We start from the raw sequence: 21,878 nt of genomic DNA on the forward strand, positions 1-21,878 counted from the left end.
AAAGGACTTAAAATCAGTATATTCCAGTGACGCAGCCACATCAATGTTTATAGCATCTCAACTCACAAGAGCAAAACTATGGAACCAACCTAGGTACCCTTCAACAGATGAATGGAAGAAGAAAATCACACACACACACACACACACACACACACACACACACACACGTAATATATTACTCAGCTTTAAAGAACATTGAAATTATGGCATTAAATGGTAAATGGATGGAGCTGGAGAATATCATGCTAAGGGAAATAAGCCAATCTCAAGAAACGAAAAGCCAAATGTTCTCTCTGATATGTGAATGCCAATTCACAATAAAGAGGGAGGCTAGGCAAGAATAGACTTACTTTAGATTAGGTAGAGAGGAGTGAAGGGAGGGAGAGGAGTGTAGGAAGAATAGTAGAATGAAACAAACATTACTTATGTACATATATGACTACATGACTGATGTGATTCTACAAAATTTACAACCAGAAAAATGAGAAATTATACTCCATGTGTAAAGAAATCAAAAGGAGACAGAGGCAAGGTGCAGAGGAAAAATGGTTAAATGGCAAAATGGCTGCTCATCTGAGCTGCTGGCTTTATTTATATCAATAGGTTTCATTAGGTAACAATGTAAGATGTTTTGCTTATGATTGGATATGTGATCCAGCTAAGCATACATTGGTTATTATAAGAGTTCCTGGGAAAAAACTGCAGAGTGTTTCAGCAGTGGGAAACAGGCTGTCTGTTTTTCTACAGGAGTCTGCTCACCAGAGAAACACTGTTCTGAATATTCCCACAGTCAGAATCTTTACATCCATTTATGTATGATATATCAAAGTGTATTAATGTTTTCTACTGCCATGTATAACTCATTAGAATAAATTTTAAAAAGGACAAAAAATTTTTATAATTTTTATATCTCTGGCATAATCCTTTCAGTGAATCTGTGATTTTTAATAAAATTGTGATTTTCTGCCTCAAGCCTTAGATTTCCCTCCTGAACTCCCTCAGAGTGTTTTGTGATTCATTACATAGTCTTTGTGGCAACAGAACCTGGCATTTCAAAGCAAAATGACATGTATATTGATATAATAATTAGGCTTTTAGTACCCAGAAATGGTTACTTTCTGCCAAATAGGGCAAGGATTTAAACCAGATATAGACTAACATCCATACTGGTAGGATTTATTTCTACTTCCAAAACTTCAGACATCAAATACAAAGAAATTCTTCCTCACACTAATTAATATAACTCTTAGGGCATCACCTGTGTGTCCTACAGTTCAATTCGGTTCTGATACCAACTGTATCCAAAGTTAGCATCAGACCTTACAGGTTAAAGGCTCATTCTGCAAGACTGTCCCCACTTCAGATGCTAGTCCAAATCCATGTCACCTGTACAGTTGAAATTCATGGGTTACCTAGACCTTGTCTTCAGGTTTAATAATTTGCTAGGATGGTTCACAGGACTCTGGAAAATGATTGCTTATCATTACCAGTCTATTGTAAGAATATAACTCATGAGCAGCCTGATGTGAGAAATGCATAGAGGAAATATTGAGTAGGGTTGTAGAGCTTCCATGATTTCTATGGGTGATGCAGTACTCTGAGGTGCTTATTAGACCAGAAGCTCTCTGATCTCTGTAGGGATTTTTATGGAGGTTTACTTATATAGACATGCTTGATCAAGTCATCGGCCATGGGTGATTGATTCAATCTTTAGCCCCCTCACAGCTCCTTAGGGCTTGGGGAGTAGGGTTGAAAGTTTTGACCCTCTAATCATGTCTTGGTCTTTCCAGAGATCAGCCCCCATCTTGAAGTTTTCTAGGGACTCCCAGCCACCAGTCATATGTGTTGCTTACTACAAGACACTCTTATCACTCTGGAGATACCAAGGATTTTAGAAGCTCTGCAAGGAGCTAGGGCCAAAGACTAAATATATATTTCTTATAATACCACAGTACAATAATCACTTTTCCTCATCCCTTCTTCAGTACTGTCTCCTTTAATATAGTTTTGAGACTTGAACACTCATAGGTCTTCTGTCACTGTTTTCTTCCTGAATAAATATTCTCTTCTTTTTTACTGTAAGAAAAGATAAAAGAAAAAGACAAAGAATAAAAAGCATTTCTTTTTTAGAAGAATGATAAGGAAAATAATCATAGAGCAAATAACATTTTAGCAGATCTGTGCAAGAGTCAAATAAGTGTTTAATGAAAACATCTGGAATAAGAACATTTTAAGAAAAATTATCAATTCCAGATATGAAAGTGGAAATATGGTTAGGAAAGTTTCAGAAATGTTATTTTAAGTGGGTGGCTTAATCTATAAGATCAGGATAAAAACCAATGACAACTCTGTGTTCAGGAACCAGATTTGTTCCTTTTTTCCTGTCCTCCCATCTTTTTTGATTTAATAATTTTCTATAATAATTTTCTTTGATTTCTAACTTTATATGCTTTATATTTACTACAAAAGTTTTGCTTTGTGGTGATTTTTGAGGTTTAAAAACTACAGATTACACTAATAATATGATATCTTTAGATAATGACCACTTTGGTTCCATAAGAAACCTTTACACTTTCATGCCATCACCTGTGATATTTTTGATGTCATAATTTATATCTATTTTGTATATTTCTTGACCTATTATTATAATTATATTTGTAATTACATATTTTATGTATATTATAGTTATTATATTTTACTGTGCCTTTTACCTTCCTACAAAAGTTATAAGTGATTTACGTCCGAACATGATGGTATTAGAGTATTCTGAGTTCGTACTTACTTTTACAGTACTTAATTTTATCAATATTATATATTCACATGTTTTTCATTACTAATTAGTATCCCTTTCTTCAGTTTAGAGAACTCTCATTAGCATTCCTATAAGATACTCTCTCAGAGCTTTGTTTTTCTAGAAAAAATATTTAGTTCTTCTATTACAAATGACAGCAGTACTGGGCACAACATTATTGATTTCTTGTTATTGTTTATTTGTTTTTTTTTCTTCAACATCCTAAGAAATTTACTCCACTCTCTAGGCCTGAAAAAAATTCATTGCTTACCTTATTCAAACTATCTTATATAGTTTTCGCTTCTTTTTCCTCTGCTGTTAGGATCCTTTATCAGTCTTATTTTGACAGATTATAATTTCTGTGGCTGTACGTTGTTGAGATTGAATCTGATTGGAGACTCTTGACCTTCATTTACCTGGATATTTATTTATTTCTTCAGAATTGGAATATTTTTGTTATTATTTATTTAAAAATATTTCCTACTGCTCTTTTTCCAGTACTTCACAAAATTCTTTGGCTAATATTCCCTCTTTGATGCCAATCTCTAAATCCCAACAGCATTCTTCATTCTTTTCCATTGTTTTCAATGTGTTTTTTTCTAACTATAATATTTTCAAATACCCAGTCTTTGAGTTCACACATTTCTCCTAATTGCTCAATTCTGCTACTGATGGTGTATAATATATTTTTTACTTTCATTCTGTGTATTTTAAACTGAGAATTTTTCTCTTTATATATTTATAAACATGAATATATATATTTATACATAATTTTGTGGTTTTATATGTATATATAATTTTCTGTTTATATACGTTAATCTGGTACTGGGGTCTATTGTGGGTCTGGTATTACTTGTGTTTTCTGGAGCAGCTCTGGTCTCCTAGTTCTTCAGGGTTTGAGGCTATGGAGACCAGTCTATAGCCTGTGTCCACTGATGCTGGTTTGTAGGATGAGTTCACAGGTGCTGGTTTAGAGGATAAAGCCCCATGGACTGGCATGGGTCCTGAGGCCTCGGAGAACAACACATGACCAGGGTATATGGCATGGTTCTGAAGCCTAGGTTCATGAGAGTCTTTCAGAAATAAAATTTACTGGGACAGATCTAGATCTGGAGAATCCAGCTTCTGAGGCTGGCCTGAAAGTGTTTAAGGTTCAGTTTTGTAATGTGTAAGCCTGTGATTCCCAAGTGCCTATTTGGTGTTTTAAGCAAGAAATACCAAGCTGGTGATAGGGAAGACCTAAGACTATTTCCCCATGGGCCTGTGTAGACCTAATTCCTGTATCTCTAAGGGCAGACCTAGAGATTGAATCTGTAGAGACTAATCTGATAATTAGGACTATGTATGTCCTGAAGTATGATTGTATAGGAATCTGGTTGGTGCTGAGTTGAGCCAAAAGTATAGAGCTGCTAGGTACTGTCCAGTGCTGGGTATGGACTGGAGCCTGGGGCATCCATATTTGGCCCAGCATTGGGGTAGCTTTGATGACACAGTTCATCAGAGAGTCCCATAGCCTAAGGTTTTGAGACCCATCCTTGCACCAGGTTGAGCCTGGAAGCTCAGTCTGTAGGTACTGACCTGGAGTTTAGGGTAATGGGGGTCTTCCCTGTACTAGATTTTACTTGGACAAGATGAAGCTGGTGATGACATCTGAGGCAAAGTTTGATATGCACACTCCCTCTCCACTTCTAAGAATATTTCTCTCCATACTTTGTGCTTGGAACTGGTGGAAAAGTGACATGAGTAATGTAAAACTGTCTTTTCTACACTTTTAAAGCAGCACTTTCTATTTCTGTGCTATACCCATATTCTGAAATCTTTTGCCTCATTTATTTAGTACTTTGCCGCAGTCTAGCTGGGCACAGAATCACGAGCCACTCAAGCAGGAACAAAACTTTATTTTTGAAAATGCCGCCAATACCACATACACTTCCAGCAAGCAAGCTGGTTCACCCACAGCACTTGAGTCTACCGGAACCGCCCCCCCCTCCCCCGGAATTCCCTCCTACTATCCTTCCCCAACCAATGGGAACTCTCCAGGAGTCCCTTAACATGAGTCCCGTAGCAGGCCAAAGTGAACAGCAGGAGTCCAATTTCCATATGAATGTAAATCTTAACATAATCATATCATCTCAATGGCTAGCTGGCGTCACCTTACAACCAGAAGTGCCTTGCATCATATTATTTCATATTATTTGGTTGTGGCTCCTAGCAGTACTTGTGAAGGTATTTTTAATGGTAGCTATTTGCTTAAATTAATGTTTCTCTGGAGGATGAACACTGGAGTGTCCTATTCCACCATCTTTCTGAAATCATCCTTCTTTCCTTGCAGTGGAATGGTTTTGACAAATTGTGGAATGGTTGCATTAATACGTTAATGTATTTATAGTCATTCAATGGCTGTTTCAATATCCATAATAAAGAAGGAAAGTGGCTATGGGGTATCTCAGCCCAGCTAGGACTCGTTTTGTCCATACAAATGCACAGTTAATTGTCATACCCATGACTCCTTTCCCTCATGGTACACATACAATAACAAAGTCACTGTAAGTGTTCTTCAATATGAATTATACTTAGGAATCAGAATTTCATTTGAAAGAACATTTTCTATGCCATTACTAATATTTTTGAAGAATGCAATTTACGTAAGAATGAGGTTTTTAAAATATTTATTCTTAAAATTTAGGTGGACACAATGTCTTTATTATACATTTATGTGGTGCTAAGGATCAAACCCAGAGCCTTGTGTATGCTAGGGGAGTGCTCTACCACTGAACCACAACCCCAGACCTCCCCCTTTTTTAGTTTTTTTTAATTATTATTTTTTAGTTGTAGTTGGACACAGTACCTTTAATTTGTTTATTTTTGTGTGGTGTTGAGGATCGAACCCAGGACCTTGCAGATGCTAGGAGAGCGCTCTACCACTGAGCTACAACCCCAGCCCTGAATCAGTTTCTTTTCCACTTAAATTTTTCCTACTTTTCTAGGTAGAACAATTAAGAAACAATTACTACTTCTTTGAAGGACTGCCAATATTACAAAGAAAAAAAAAAAACCCTAATGCCATAAGAAGTAATCAAATATTTAGTCAGAGGAAGGAAGCTTTAATGACTTTACAGAAATTACAATTAATGAGGAGGGTCAACTAGTTTATCAAGAAATTTCTGTTCTTTCAAAATCGTTCTGAGCCCTAGTTCAGCTTTGAACTGAAATTTTTTGTCATTCTAGTATAATTCCAATACTGGTTGGAATGCTATCTCTGTTTCACACACTTCAGCCATGAAATTGTATTATTTAATTTTTGTTTCATTCTGATTGACTCTCCCACAAAGTGTTATTTTGAAAATTGAATGAACATTCAGTAAGCAGTTTAGATCTACAGGACTCATTTTCATCATTTAAACTATTTTCAGAGTAATGAAATTGAATAATTAATAATAGTTTAAAAATCTGCTGAGAAATGGTAAATTAATTTTTGAAATCGATGGGATCAGACATAAACAATTTACATTTATCATCTCTTTCTCATAAAACTTAACAATGGGAAACTGTCTTAAATGAGAAATAGGCTAGGTATTTATACCTTATGAAAAATGGTTGATTACTCTAAAGCATGAACCCTAAATTGTGGTAAATTTATTATTATATGTGTTGTCTGCACAAATATATATTATAACACAATATGAAAATATCAGTCATTCATTAAATTACTAGCAAACCACTTTCAGACTTTATGGAAACATGTAAGTTAAACATTCAAACTATGAGTCCCTTCCAGCCTGTATATTACAGAAGACAGTTATCATTGCCACAATCAGAGTAACATCATTTCATATCCAAGTCCCAGTGCCTGAAAGTGTCTTGTGGAAGCATATGAGGACTTACTATATAGTTATTTTGAATTTTAAAGGAGGTGTATATAAGAGAATTTGCAAGTGAGAAACATAATATATTTCTGTGGTGCAGACTGCAGTTTACATCTTCCTCACATCGGCAATTTAGTGAAAAAAATCAGCCAGAGTTTCAACATGTAAAATTTATTTGTGCCTGGCAACATTAACAGTTAAGCAGGCATGAAATAGCACGTAAATTCGAATTTAGGAAAATCTGAAAGCCACAAACACTTTGCTATTTTATGGCTCTTAAACAAAAGCTAATGATGACTGATCATATTTTTTTTTTAAAGAGAGAGAGAGGAGAGAGAGAGAGAGAGAGAGAATTTTTAATATTTATTTTTTAGTTCTCGGCGGACACAACATCTTTGTTGGTATGTGGTGCTGAGGATCGAACCCGGGCCGCACGCATGCCAGGCGAGCACGCTACCCCTTGAGCCACATCCCCAGCCCTGATCATATTTTTCCTCTTTTCAGGGGTATGGTTGTATAGTTGTCTTTATTTACTATAACCATCATGAATGCATGTTCTATACAGGTTATTTCAATTTAGTTTAGGTAAATAACTTACATGACTTGCAGAAAACTGCTTTTTTCCACAAAGACTAGGAGACATTTTAAATTTCAATCAAAATTTATATGGGCAAAGGTGAAAATGTTAGTCAAGTGAAATCTAGTTTAGATGAATAAGTTATTATATAGATATTAAAGGAAACATTCTAAAATTAAATATATACACACCAGTATACACTACTTTGAAAAGGATACATTTTATATGTTCAGCATAGGAAAGTTTTATATTAACTAAGCTGTTGCCAGAAGTCTACACTTAAATCAAAACAGCTGTATGAGTTTCATTTTTTATCCTAACATGGAATACAAACTTTTAAATCAACAGTTTATATTTCTTCCTAGGATTTTCTTTTATTGTCCATGTTGCTGCTGTTTTTTTTACAATAAATATTTTGTATTTGTCTTTGAATATGCAAGTTTCAAGCTCATAATTTCTTTTAATTTCAATTGCTTTATTTTTCTCATTGTTATATTCTGTTTCTATTTCTCATGAGTATACTAAAGTTGACAACTGTCAAAATACAGTAAACTTCAGGGGAGAGAGTTAACTTCCCTGAAATTTTATTTTTTAGGACTATGCTGAGAAGGAGAATACCATAGCAAAAGCTCTGGAAGATCTGAAGGCTAATTTTTACTGTGAACTCTGTGATAAGCAGTACTATAAGCATCAGGAATTTGACAACCACATTAATTCATATGACCATGCTCACAAACAGGTAAGAAAAAATTTTTTTTTCATAAAAAGCTGACACTTCTGAACTTGAATAGTAGACTGTAAAATATGAATATATATTTTATAATTTTTCTCTGATCTCTAGTTTTTAAAGATGTTATTCTGGGATGAGGTTTTGATGATACTTAGCAAAATATATTTTTTTAAAAAGCATCATAAACAAAGTTTGAAACCAATGACCAATGTAAAAAAATTTCATTTAATTGCCTTTTCATGAGTGTTGGTGTCTTGAAAACAATATTATACAAGTAATGATCCTCTAAATGTCCTCAAATATATTAAGTGTTAAATATTTAAATCAATGTTATATTCATCAAATGTAAATACATTTTTATACATACATGCTTACATTGCTTAGTGATGAGGGACACGTTCTAAAAAATGAGTCCTTCCACAATTTCATCATCAGACAAACATCCTCATGTACTTACACAGGCAAAGACATCTACAAAGTCACTGGGCAATATAATCTTTTGGGACAGCCATCATTTCACATGCCATTCATCACTGACAAATTTGTACAGCTCCTGATTGTAGCTCATTATAGAAAGCAGTTTAGGTTTCAACTACCATGGAAACAAAGAAAGAGAAATCTGTGTGCTACAAATGGTCCAGGGTTATGGATTAAATAAGTATATAATGTGTATAATGTAGTTTGTTTTAATGTTCTTGCATTTTACTGTCAATTGTAAATCTAAGATTGATTTTGTAACACTGTATAAAGATGCATTTAAAATAGTGATTATGTTAGACATGAAGTTAATATAGATTTCATTTTTCTAGTGTGCTTTACGTTTACCAATTCAACTTTGATTTTTTTTGTAGTTGTTGTTGTTGTTTATTTTTGTGCTAGTGATATGATAGCCTTTTTTGCTTTACTTTAAAGCATTTTCTAATTTAAGCATCACCTACAAAGACTGACTGAAGAACTCATTTGGATATAAATGAAAGGCATAGCTTTGACCATCCCATAAAATCAGATTTATTTAACATAAGGAAAAGTAGGGGGAAATGATCACATTTTTCAATGCTTATAAATGAATTGTGGGTATTTTATTTTGCTATCAATTTTTCATACTAACTAAACTGTGCTTTGGGGAGGCTGTTGAAGGGAGAAACTAGCCTTTAATTATGTAGTGATTAATTAATGAACATTTAGCTTAATGATAAGCCCTTGGCTTTTTCTCCTGGTATGTAGTAGATCCACTAGCACTCTGGTAATGTCTAAATAAATAGAAATATAAAAAATATTCCTTTCTTACTAAAAAGGCACACATATAAATTTACCATTGCTTGATTTGAACATTAACATCCATCAGGAAGTAGTATTGATTTTTTTCTAAATTTGTTGGCATTAATTTTATACACACACAAAATAATTCTGCAATGTGTTGCTAGGGTGGCAAATCTGAGAAAGTAGTTCTCTTGTTTTTTTCCTAGGAATCTGAGAACATAAGATATGTTGTTACACATATGTTTCATTATGTAAAGTAAGAGCACAAGATATGTTGTTACACATATGTTTCATTATGTAAAGTAAGTATTTAGAAATGTATATGTTTGTTTAAGGGTGTTTTAAAAGCTATTAATACGGTTTTCAATAGATTATAACATTTTAGTTATAAGGTTTCATAAAGGTCAAACTCACTTACGTTATCCTGAGTATCTTTATATTTCCTTATTCTTTTAAACTTGGCCTACTATATATTCTATACAAATAAGCTAAGGGAATTTAGGGGGATCCATCTTGTTATTTTGAAGGGCCAGAGGTTCACATTTGAAAATACTCTGGGCATCAGGCCAGATAGAGAGAGACACTTCCAAAATGTTCTGGTAGATAGCATTGTTACAATTGATCAATTTGTCATGAGATGATATTATAGTAGCTTAAAATATGTAAAATCTATATATTCATTATGTCCCTTCTCTTTAGGATAGGGGTACATCTTGGAGGGTGTTTGGCTAGGGAATTCTCTCCCTTTAAGGAAAAAATGTGTCACCCCATGACAGCTAACCATATTTTTAACACCTGATTCCAAACTCCTTGGATACTTTAAATGAAGAAGAAGCAGGAAGTGGCTAGAGGTGGACAATTTAGAGTATTCTTTATTGAAAACCTAAGGTTGGGATACATTAAAAATAAATAAACATAGAAAAGTTTACCTACTGTCTGATAAGGTTTGATGTAACTCTTGAAAATTAGGATTTTTAGGATTAAGTTCACTAAACAACCTGTTTGCATATGGAACAGCAACAACAACAACAACAAAAGAAATGTACAAGAGAAATAAATGTAAAGTCACTCTGTGAAAGTTGATGGAGTGAGTGTAGAAATAGCAATTTTGATTTCTATATATGTTTATTTGTCTCTTTTTCTAGCTTTGTGAAAGTTTCTGTAATGATTCCTTTGAATAAGCTTTCTATCCCTTTGACATTCTCAATTCCTTCTTAAATCCCTATAATGCAAAGTTCTTGTAAGCTTCCTTCAATCCTATATATTACATTTTTTCTCCTTCAAGGCTGCATTCACAAATAGCTGGTCTTTGAGCTCACTAATTCTTTCTTCTATGCAATCTATTGCATTTTTAAATTTTGCTTCACATATTTTTCATCTCAAGGATTTCTGTTTTTAAGTTGCTTCCATCTCTTTTTTAAAGTTTCTTTTTTGGAATGTGAACTGTTTCTCTGTGTTTCCTACAGGCTCATTGTATTTCCTTAAAACAGCTGACTTAAATTCTCTGAGTTTCAGCGTACTGTTTAATATCTGATCTCTTTCTGATCTTTATTTTGAACTTTGGCTGAGGTCATGATTTCCTCAAATCTCTTGATATGTCTTGGTGTGTGAAGTCAACTGGGCACTAAATGATTAAATTTTTATTCCAGTCATCCTAATCTGGCTTTGTTTGATCCTGCCTTTCAAAAATTCTAAGCAGGCTGCTCTGCTTCTTTTCTTTGAGCCTGTATTCACTTCAGCATGGGATGATGACTTATATACAGGTTTGTTAGGAGTTCACCATTGATGAGTGGTCACTGTCTCAGCACTAGACAAAACTCCAAGATCAATTTGTCCCAAATCCACCATCAGTGTCTTGTTTAACATGAACTTGGGAATTACCTAAAAAGAGCAATCTATTTCTATAAGCCTCTTAAGGTAATTACTGGCCTATGGTTAAGCAGTACAGGATTTGTTTTCTGCCAGCATTTGGCAGACTCAATATGGAGGGATGTACTCCATGCCCCTATGCCATGTCTGTGGCCACTGATTACACAATGCTGTATTTTGCACTGAGCCTACTATACTCTACCAAGTCCAGTGCAATATCTGCTGGAACAATCCACAGTCTATGGGATTGCCTACAGTTAAGATGGACTCAAGACCCAGGAACACTGCCATCAGTTAGGGGAACCTGGCACCACACCTGTTCCAAAGACTTCGTCCACAGACACTGATCTGAGGATAGGAGCCATTAAAAGCTGACCAGTGTTAGATTTTGCCAACTAAGCACTGAATTCCAAAGCAAGTCCTAGGCTTACTATACTGTCCTACACCTAGCAAATCGAGTCTTGCTCTACAGTATGGTGTCTGAGATTGGTAAAGACCACCAAAGATCATGCTAAGCTGGATTACACCTGGATTTCAGTCTCAAGAATGTGCATAGTCTTAGGAATACATCTTTGCCCATGCTATAGATATTGGTGATGCAGGCTAAACTCCAAGTACATCCTATTATGGTGAAGAAGTCTGTCTGGTTCCAGAGCAAGTCTAAAGGTTTTGTCAATATAAGTATTGGCTTGGGATAGCTGTGCTGTCTAAGGTTTTTGGATGATACTTCACGACAGTCCTTTGGCTACCATGGCTGACACTATGCTGGGTGATTCTTAAATCTCACAGTCACAAGGATGTACACAGTCTCTGAGATTTGAGGGCTCCCATGACCACTCAGGGCTGGCAATGATGCAGGTCAAAACCTGAGTCTGTCTTGACATTATGCAAGGCCCTTTGATTTCTTTTTGTTTCAAGGTCTTACTGTGCTAGGACCAAGCACTGAATTGAAAGGCAAATTTCTGCCCTATCTTTCATGCCCTTCTCCTCCATAGGTGGAGTCTTATTCTACTCTCTGCTGCCTGCTGCTGTGGGAGGAGTGGTGAGGTTTACTTTGATGTTTAGCTAACAGTTCCAACAGCTCAGGCATTGGCATAGAAAAGCAAATAATATTATTAACACATGTAAAATTCAATACTCTGCAAAAAAAAAATGACAGTTTAAATGCAATCATTATTTTCTCTATGTACACAAAATAGTTGATTTATTATTTTAAAACATAGGAAATAGTTTTATGTAATAATAAACTCAGTATTTTAATGTAACCATATCTCCCCTTACCTAGAACAGTATCACTTTATACCCACTGACCTGGTTTAATTTTTATGTGTCCTCCCTTTGGGTAATTAATAATATGGTTAGAATATGTATGTTTATTGAAAAGTAGCAATATTTTTGGACATTTAATGAATGTGGAAGTTTAAAGGCAATGGTCTAGCAAGTCTCATTTTTCTTTCTAGTTATATATTCATCCAGTCTCTGGAATGTTAAAGGAAATGTTATTTTAAATCTAAAAGAACATATTGTTACTATATTTATATGTATCCATGAGGAAATTACATAAACATATCTTTGCATGTGGAACAAATTCAAATGAAGAGTCCAGACACCTATGTAGCTCACAGTAGCTCTATCAGTAACTGCTTTATGGACAGAGCTTTTTATTTAAGTTCTTCAGAGTTCTATTTTTGTGCCTATACACAGAGGATTTTGTTGAGGTGGTTTTCTTTGGCCTGTCTGTATCTCAATTTCTAGAATTCAAAATTGTCAAGTGTAATAATAAGTTCTATGCATCATTGTAAATTATCCATATATACTCAATTGCACACCTTACAATTGATTCTCTCCTATGAAAAGATGAGTAAAATAGTTTCTAGTAAAGTTATATCATTCTGAATTCTAGTCACTGAGATTAAAAAAAAAAAAAAGATCAGAGAATCAGCATGAGGTAAAAGAAAAGATTTTCCTCTAAACCATTTCACCTGTTCATCTGCCCTTAAAGTAAAGCCACACAGTGTCTGTCCTCTCACCTGGCAGCCTATGGGCAATTCAGAGCTATTTTCGCTGTAAGAGATTTGTCATACTGATGCTATGAAGAGATAGAAAAGGGAGTGATTGCCTTATTGCTACTGTCCCTCAAACATCTTGATTTTTGCTTTAATGGCTGCAATGTGGCTGAAATACTTCCCAAAAGGCACTGAAGTGCCCTCCACCTCAGCAAGTCAGGATTCAGTACCTTGCTGCTTGCTGTTTTGTTCTGCCCCAGAGGAAGTCAAGGTCAGGCTGGGTTGTTGGAATGTGTTATTCCTGCAGGGACTTCTATTGCTATAGAAATGGAATAGCTTTATTCCTCAATTTGAACATTTCCTAATAATGTAAACTGCTGTTCAGTGATATGACACTGGAGAAATGCATTACTTTTTGATATTTTTGTGCAAATATTCACCTGTGGAATAAAAGCACATATCAGTTAATGGTTAATTTAAAATGAATACACACCACACACACACACACACACACACACACACACACACACAGTAAAGTCACTTCAGATATCTTCTATGAGATATTCATTATTTGTGCTTGTGTGCTGTGTAGTTCAGTTTAATTGTGCTTTTTTTCTTACTGTTTTTAAAAATTACTCTGAAATTTTTTTTCTTAGTCTAAAGGAAGAACATATCATTTGCTCCTCTACAACCTCCAAAAACTCAAATGATTGTCCCAAGTATATATATCATAAAACATAAATCATCATTCTACTGTTCTCTTTTGACATTTCTTATTTAAAGCCACTCATGATTCATACAGCACTAAACTGCAGGTTTTGTCTTGAGTTTTCACCAAACTTTGGATAAAAATAATAATTTCTACTATCTGAATGGTTGTCATTTTTATAAATTTTCTCCCAATCAAGTTCAAGTCTTCTTGCTTCCTTTCTAATATCCATCATTTATCGGGCTGAGATGATGGAACATGAACTCAGTCAATCAGTGTTGAGTGCAGGAAAAAAAATAAAACAAACTGAAAGCAAATGTTTATGACCTATATTACCTAAATGTAATTGTGCATTAGAAAAACACTTGAAAAACAAGCATAAGAGAAAAACAGCTAATTATAGGGATTTCATTTTATGAATGTCAATTAGCCATTATAATTCATTAAAAACATTCAACTTTTGGTGACAATTTCTCTCTCTCTCTCTCCCTCTCTCTCTCTCTCTCTCTCTCTCTATATATATATATATATATATATATATATATATATATATATATATTCATTTATTTATTCTTATTTTGGAACCCAAGATTTAACTCTGGGTAACTTGACCACTGAGTCACATTACCAGCCCTATTTTGTATTTAGAGACATGTTCTCATGGAATTGCTTAGTGCCTTACTTTTGCTAAGGCTGACTTTGAACTAGAGATCCTCATGCCTCAGCCTCCTCAGCTGCTGGGATTACATGCATGTGCCACCATATATGGCAAATTTATCCTTCTTATTGTTTGTTTGACAACTTGGTTGGTGTTATCAATGAGATTGCATGTTTTTCTTTTATCATACTATTTTTATAGTACTTTGTTAATAAATACATTTTGTGTGATTACATCTATTTTGAGAAATAATTTACAAATTAATTATATATTTTTACTGTGTGCAAAGATTTATCTTTCTTTAGTATTATTTTTTAAAGAAATTGAGAAACTTTCTGGGTGTTTGTTTCTTTGTTTGTTTGTTTTTGTACTGGGAATTGAGCCTAGGTCCTGTGCATGCTGAGTAAGTGCTCTACTACTGAGCTATATTCCCAGTCCAGGAATTATTTTTAATACAATTAGATTTCTTAGAAGAAAATTCATCTGGGAAAAAATAAATATATAAATCTAAGATTAATATAATGCGAGGATTCCAGAGCAGCACCTCTTGAATATAAATTTTTTCTCTCTAAAATTTTCATCTGCTAATCCTATCAAGAGTCAAACTTTACATGATCTGCTGAAAGGATTATCTCAAAATATATTTCAAGATCCTCCTTGCATATTTAGCAACTAAGACTTCAGTATTTCTGTTTCTGTGGTAGGAGGCAGTCATGGTATAGAACAGCAACAAAAAATCTTTAATTCTAGTTGAATGTTAAAATCACCAGAGTTTTAAAAATAGAATTCCAGAGTCTGGTATAGATCCATGGCTCATGCTCATGTTGGAAGATTTCCAGATAATTATAATATGGGGCTACAGTTGAGAAATAGAATGGGGATAGCCAGGGTGGTAAAGTTAATATTACATGGAAATCTGATAACATGTTTGTGTCTTTCTGTGGTCTAGAGGATATAGAATAGCTAAATTGCAATCCTTTTGGTTACAAAACAATTTTTTATAACAATGTAAAGAAGATGGAGTGAGAAACAAAGAGGGTGAAGACACGTAGTTAAACAACTAGATTTTGATTTTCCCTCTTAAACAATGAGCTATATTCAAATCATTCAGGTAAACTTTTCCCATCTGTAATTTTTTGCTCTTGCTGCCTTCAACAAATCCATGGTGATGTTGTCAACATTACTGTATTATTTTTTTGAAATTATTAAGACCAACCTAAAATCTAGTTTCTCAGAAAAATTTTTTTATCTTATTATTTATTTATTTATTTATTTATTTATTTATTGTTGGTCGTTCAAAACATTACATAGTTCTTAATATATCATATTTCACAGTTTGATTCAAGTGGGTTATGAACTCCCATTTTTGCCCCGTATACAGATTGCTGTATCACATCAGTTACACTTCCATTGATTTACATATTGCCATACTAGTGTCTGATGTATTCTGCTGTCTATCCTATTCTCTACTATCCCCCTTCCCCTCCCCTCCCCTCCCCTCCCCTTTTCTCTCTCTACCCCCTCTACTGTAAATCATTTCTTCCACTTGTATTATTCTTCTCTTACCCCTCCTTTCCTCTTATATGTAATTTTGTATAACCCTGAGGATCACCTTCCATTTCCATGCGATTTCCCTTCTCACTCCCTTTCCCTCCCACCTCTCATCCCTGTTTAATGTTAATCTTCTTCTCAAACTCTTCGTCCCTACCCTGTCCTTGGCTACTCCCCTTATATCAAAGAAGTCATTTGGCATTTGTTTTTTAAGGATTGGCTAGCTTCACTTAGCATAATCTGCTCTAATGCCATCCATTTCCCTCCAAATTCTATGATTTTGTCATTTTTTAAAGCAGAGTAATACTCCATTGTGTATAAATGCCACAGTTTTTTATCCATTCATCTATTGAAGGGCATCTAGGTTGGTTCCACAGTCTTGCTATCGTGAATTGTGCTGCTATGAACATCGATGTAGCAGTGTCCCTGTAGCATGCTCTTATTAGGTCTTTAGGGAATAGACCGAGAAGGGGAATAGCTGGGTCAAATGGTGGTTCCATCCCAGCTTTCCAAGAAATCTCCATACTGCTTTCCAAATTGGCTGCACCAATTTGCAGTCCCACCAACAATGAACAAGTGTACCCTTTTCCCCGCATCCTCTCCAGCACTTGTTGCTGTTGGACTTCATAATGGCTGCCAATCTTACTGGAGTGAGATGGTATCTTAGGTTGGTTTTGATTTGCATTTCTCTGACTGCTAGAGATGGTGAGCATTTTTTCATGTACTTATTGATTGATTGTATGTCCTCCTCTGAGAAGTGTCTGTTCAGGTCCTTGGCCCATTTGTTGATTGGGTTATTTGTTATCAATAAGATAATTTTTTGAGTTCTTTGTATACTCTGGATATTAGGGCTCTATCTGAAGTGTGTGGGGTAAAGATTTGTTCCCAGGATGTAGGCTCCCTGTTTATCTCTCTTATTGTTTCTTCTGCTGAGAAAAAACTTTTTAGTTTGAGTAAGTCCCATTTGTTGATTCTAGTTGTTAACTCTCGCGCTATGGGTGTCCTATTGAGGAATTTGGAGCCCGACCCCACAGTATGTAGATCATAGCCAACTTTTTCTTCTTCTTCTCAGAAAATGCCAATTTCTAGCTGTGTTAACATGGTTCTAATGCCAATGCTAAAAAATTATAAGTGATAATGAAATATTTTGCTGAAAGATATCAGAGTGCTTTGCCCGATGGTGGTGGCCCAAGGATGTCATTCTATAAAAATCACCAATAAATTATACGGGTCAGCTAGATGGCAGTTATATTAAACAGAGCTCCATACTTTGAGGCACCGTAAGATGGCTGCAATGGGATAATAATGACCTATTTATTTGAGGCAAAGGAAGTGAATGACAGTGATGAAAATATGGTATGTATGTCAGTGCTCTTAACTGCCTGAAGCCTTTATGTAAAAATAATTTCTGCTCACATCCTCAACTATTTCTTCCAAACAGAAGGGTACACTGTGACTTGATAAATTTCCCCTTGAAATAGATATCATGACAATTAGGTTGTTATAAAATACAATTTGATGTGTAGTAGAAGTATAAAAACAGGCTACTTTGATGCCTTTCTTAAAAACCCCATTTATAAAACATTTCTGATTTTCTCAAGCTCAATTAGTGAATATACTGTCAAGGCAAAAAAAGAAAAAAAATTTTTGAAAAACAACTGAAGATGTGTCATACTATAAAAGAAGAAAAAGATCAACACATTGGTAGTTGGCAATAGTATTATCTAGTGTCATCAATAGGTCATATGTATTTAGTTAAATGTTTCCTGTTGATTAGGGGTAAAAAATAAATCTTAAAACATAAAAAAAAACAATGAGCTATAGAGGAATAAATGTACTACAAATAAATAGAGAAAGTAGAAACCCTGGAAAGAGAATGCCTTTGGGGCTATTTGATCCACATCTATTTGAAACTCAGCCAATATCAAATACATTTTAGCAGCAGAATGAATTTAAGAAACAAATTGTTTGGTTAAGCTTTTTAGGATATTACTTTAAACATGTGATAAAGTCACCTCAAATTTTACTGCTGCCCTCTTGTAGGGAACTATTTGGAAACTGGTGATCCTGCCACAGATGGGGGTGAGATGCAAGTAGATTCCTTTGTCAATGAGCAGGACAGAAAGCATGGCTAACTGAGAGATGTCTGACTTGCTAAAGGAAACTAATTTGGAACAGAAGGCTGATGAGTCTTCAATTAGAGGTATAAAAAACATACAGTGGGACACTCTAGGCATTGACTTCAGAAATGGAGGCACTAGTATTCTCTATGATTAGAGAAAACAGATAATCTCTATGGAGAATGTGTGAATTTCAGCTGTATAAACAATATGTAAGACAACTCCACCTGTCACCCAACATGCACATATATACCCAGTAACTAAGAATATCTGGATTGGAGTAAGGAAAATAAATAGGAACCAACTATACTATAAAAATGTTATTAACAATCTATTTCTATATAGGTTGAAATACTATTCATTTTCTACTACACATTTGGGATAGCTCAGGTAGATGGGAATGTTATTTGTTTAGAAAATAAGAAAGCAAAAATGTCTTTTTCAAAGTTAAGATACAACAAATAGTAATTTTTCACTCTGTTACATATTTTACCAATCAGCATTTCACTGTTAACATATAAACAATAATTCTATTTTGCTTTTTAAGTTATGACAATACCCAAATTTCCAGAATGTACTAAAATATATCATACTTGATCATGAATATATAAAAAGTAAACAGGCTATGAATAGTTAATAATGCTTAGTAATTAACATTATGCTTGCTTATTTTAGAATTGCCTATGTTTAGCCATTAGATGAATTATTACCTTTTGAGATCACCAGCTATTATTTCTGAAAGAAAAACATTACTCATGGAGGACTAGAAACAGAATAAGAAGATGAATGTATAAATATGTATGCATATCACATTTATAATCACTTATGTATGTAGTGCATATATGTATATACATTTTGAGCATATACATATATGCAATCAGTTTACATTCTTCCTTAACCCAGGAATAAAAATATTTGCAGTCTTAGTAATTTAGTATTGGAAGTGTATTTTAGTTATTGCAAGCAGCATTGACAAAGGAAAATTCTGGAAATATTTAATATACAATAATTACATGAAATTGGCTACATGATTATTATCATAACTTCTGGCAAAAGAACACAGTGAAGTTTGAAATCCCATTTGTAATAACCATTTTCTTTCTTGAAATAAATGACTTTTGTTTTTACTGAACATTTGGCTCATCAATGCTTTCAGAGGCAGCCATAGGTATAAACGTTTTTAAAATTTAATCTGGACTTCAGAGAAGTTATGAAATTAGCAACCAGAAGCTATTGTGTTGACGTGCTGTCATCAATTCTTTATGTGCTGAAATTTTATTTTATCGAAGTAATCATTATTCTGTAGACAGACAAATTTGAGATGCCATATGTCTTAATCCATTTTATGCTAAAACAACAGAATACCTAAATCTGGGTGATTAATAATGAACAGAATTTTTTTTGGCTAAAATTGGAGAAATCCAGGAAACAAAAGACCAGTATCTGTTGAGAATATCCTTGCTGCTCTTCTGGTGATGGAAGGCAGTAAAGCAAGAAGGAGCAAGAGGGGACTGGACTCTTCCTCTAGCACAGAGTCAATCCCACTCAGCCTAATCGCCTTTTAAATGGACCAACTCATCATACTGTTACAATAGCAATTAAAATTCACCTTGAGTTTTGGAGGAGACAAACACTCAAACAAAGAACAGTGTGCAATTAATATAATACTGTTACATAGACCTCAAGGTGATTCTGCTAGAATTTTTTTTCTAAAATGTAAGAAATAAGCTTAATACAATGAATTATTCATAGCTGCAAAACATAATCTCAAAAATTCTCAAATGACCATCCCTAGAAATAGTAGTAACTCCCTTTTTACTCCCTAAGCTAAGGTTCTAGTTTTTGCTTACTATGTTATTCTAACCCTTTGATGTCATATCTACCTCATGATGATCTTTAATGAGTGTTCATTGAAGAGATATGTTAATGAGTAAATAAAGGGATTCTGGTTTCTTTGTAAAATGAATGTTAGATGATGGAAAAAGAAGAGGAATAGATCTTCAATGATGCCTCAGATTGTTATGGTAGCAGTAGAGAGAGATACATGTGAATATCCAGCAGAAATATTCTATATGTAGAAGCAACAGGACTACAAATGAATTGAGCATTAAAGACAGAAAGAAGTACAATCTAGTGCCTAGATTGCTGGCATGAATATCTGGGAAGATAAATTGCATAGGTTCCATCCTGGACAGGAAGGAATCAGGGTAATTGGCTAGACAGAGTTCTCTTTCTCTTGGTTCCCTCCAAGTGGTTTTCAGAACAGTGTGACTTCATGTTCCACATTTGAAATTCTTAGATCCTTAAACCTTAGAAGATATATATCAGATTTCAGTATATCTTTTAAATAAGTTGTTTTACTGAATTATTTTACTTTTATTTTATCTGAATTTGTAACATATACAATCTCTATATGTTTTTAGATATATGATAATGAAAACATGTCAAATTTTTCTTTTGTTATCGCTTGGTCATTGAAACACCGATTCTCAAGCTGTACTCCAAAAATCAGGGGTGCTTGTAATATGTGTGAACTTGTCAGAAAGTTAGATTTTTTTCAGGCCATACTGTAAATCTTTTGAGTCTAAGAGAACCAATATTTCTCTGTGTAAAAATTACTTTACATATAATGTACCTAGGTATATATTCAAATGTCATTACTTAGTATTAAATTATGATAATTAGCACATAAAAGTAATGATAAAGTTTATCCTTAGAATTAAAGCAGAATTTCAAATGAAACTGTCCTTGAATTTTCTCTGACCAACATTCTACCTCTCATATTCATCCTTGCCTGGTTGGTGAAAAGTAAATGTGTAGAAACACATGTATGTGCCCACTGAAAAGCTTATGCAGGCCCGTTACCAAGACAGATCTCTTGCTTAGCTGATCCCGAGTTCTCTGATTTTGATGTGTATTCTCACCATAGGAATTTAATCCCCAGAGGCAATGTGTAAACTTTGAATAATCTAACCCAAATATCTGCTGCACTACTGTAAAAATTAAACATCTCTGTTACAGTCATGCAGTCCAGAATATCTCCCAGTCCTGCTAGATGCTTACCAAAAGAAAGCAGTGTTTCAGGCACTGAAACATTAAAGACTTTGTTAGTGTTTATTTGATTGCTTTATTGGAGGATTTTGAAATGAAAAAAAAAAAGCACAGAAAATATAGACTGTGAGTACGGAATACTGTGTAATATAACAAAGTGTCCTACTTAGTGGAAATTGTATGAAGACAATAATCTATATTAAGATATTTATTTTCACAGTTTTTGAATTTAATGTATTTTGTATGCATTCTATGGTGCCTATTGGATAAAATATATTTAATTAGGTGTACAAATGAATAAGAAACAATATTAAATTACAGTTTCAATGGTTTTCTCATCAACACAAACACACATCTTAAATATAGTATATATAGTGTATATATATACACATACGTATTTAAAAATGTATTCATGCTAACATGCATATGTTCAATGCACTATAAATATGATATACAAGTATGAAATCAATTTAAAGTGTTATTTACATTTTAGCAATTAAATTTCACACCAATTTATCATGTGATTTATGCCATATATAATAAATTACTAATTAAACTATTCTCCCATCTTTACACTTGCTTAAAATGTTCCTTCAGGCTTTTGAACCGATTTTGAAAATATTGCCTAAGTATGCAGCTCAGGAGTACATGCTGCTTGTATTTTTGCAATAAAGAGATATTAATGTGAAA

General features: G+C 34.0%; 1 protein-coding gene across 1 annotated transcript in view; it reads left to right on the plus strand.

The window, feature by feature from the left end:
* The window catches only part of ZNF804A (zinc finger protein 804A), a gene marked incomplete at both ends in the record, with an annotated part of 309,256 nt that overhangs the window by 232,328 nt on the left and 55,050 nt on the right, over positions 1-21,878 (plus strand). Inside the window, one exon of the mRNA XM_081262389.1 lies at positions 7,830-7,973. Coding sequence (XP_081118515.1) covers positions 7,830-7,973 — 144 coding nt within the window. The remainder of the gene's footprint in view (positions 1-7,829; positions 7,974-21,878) is intronic.

Source organism: Spermophilus citellus, assembly GCF_964194105.1.
Source record: "Spermophilus citellus genome assembly, chromosome: 11".
Classification (NCBI taxonomy): domain Eukaryota; kingdom Metazoa; phylum Chordata; class Mammalia; order Rodentia; family Sciuridae; genus Spermophilus; species Spermophilus citellus.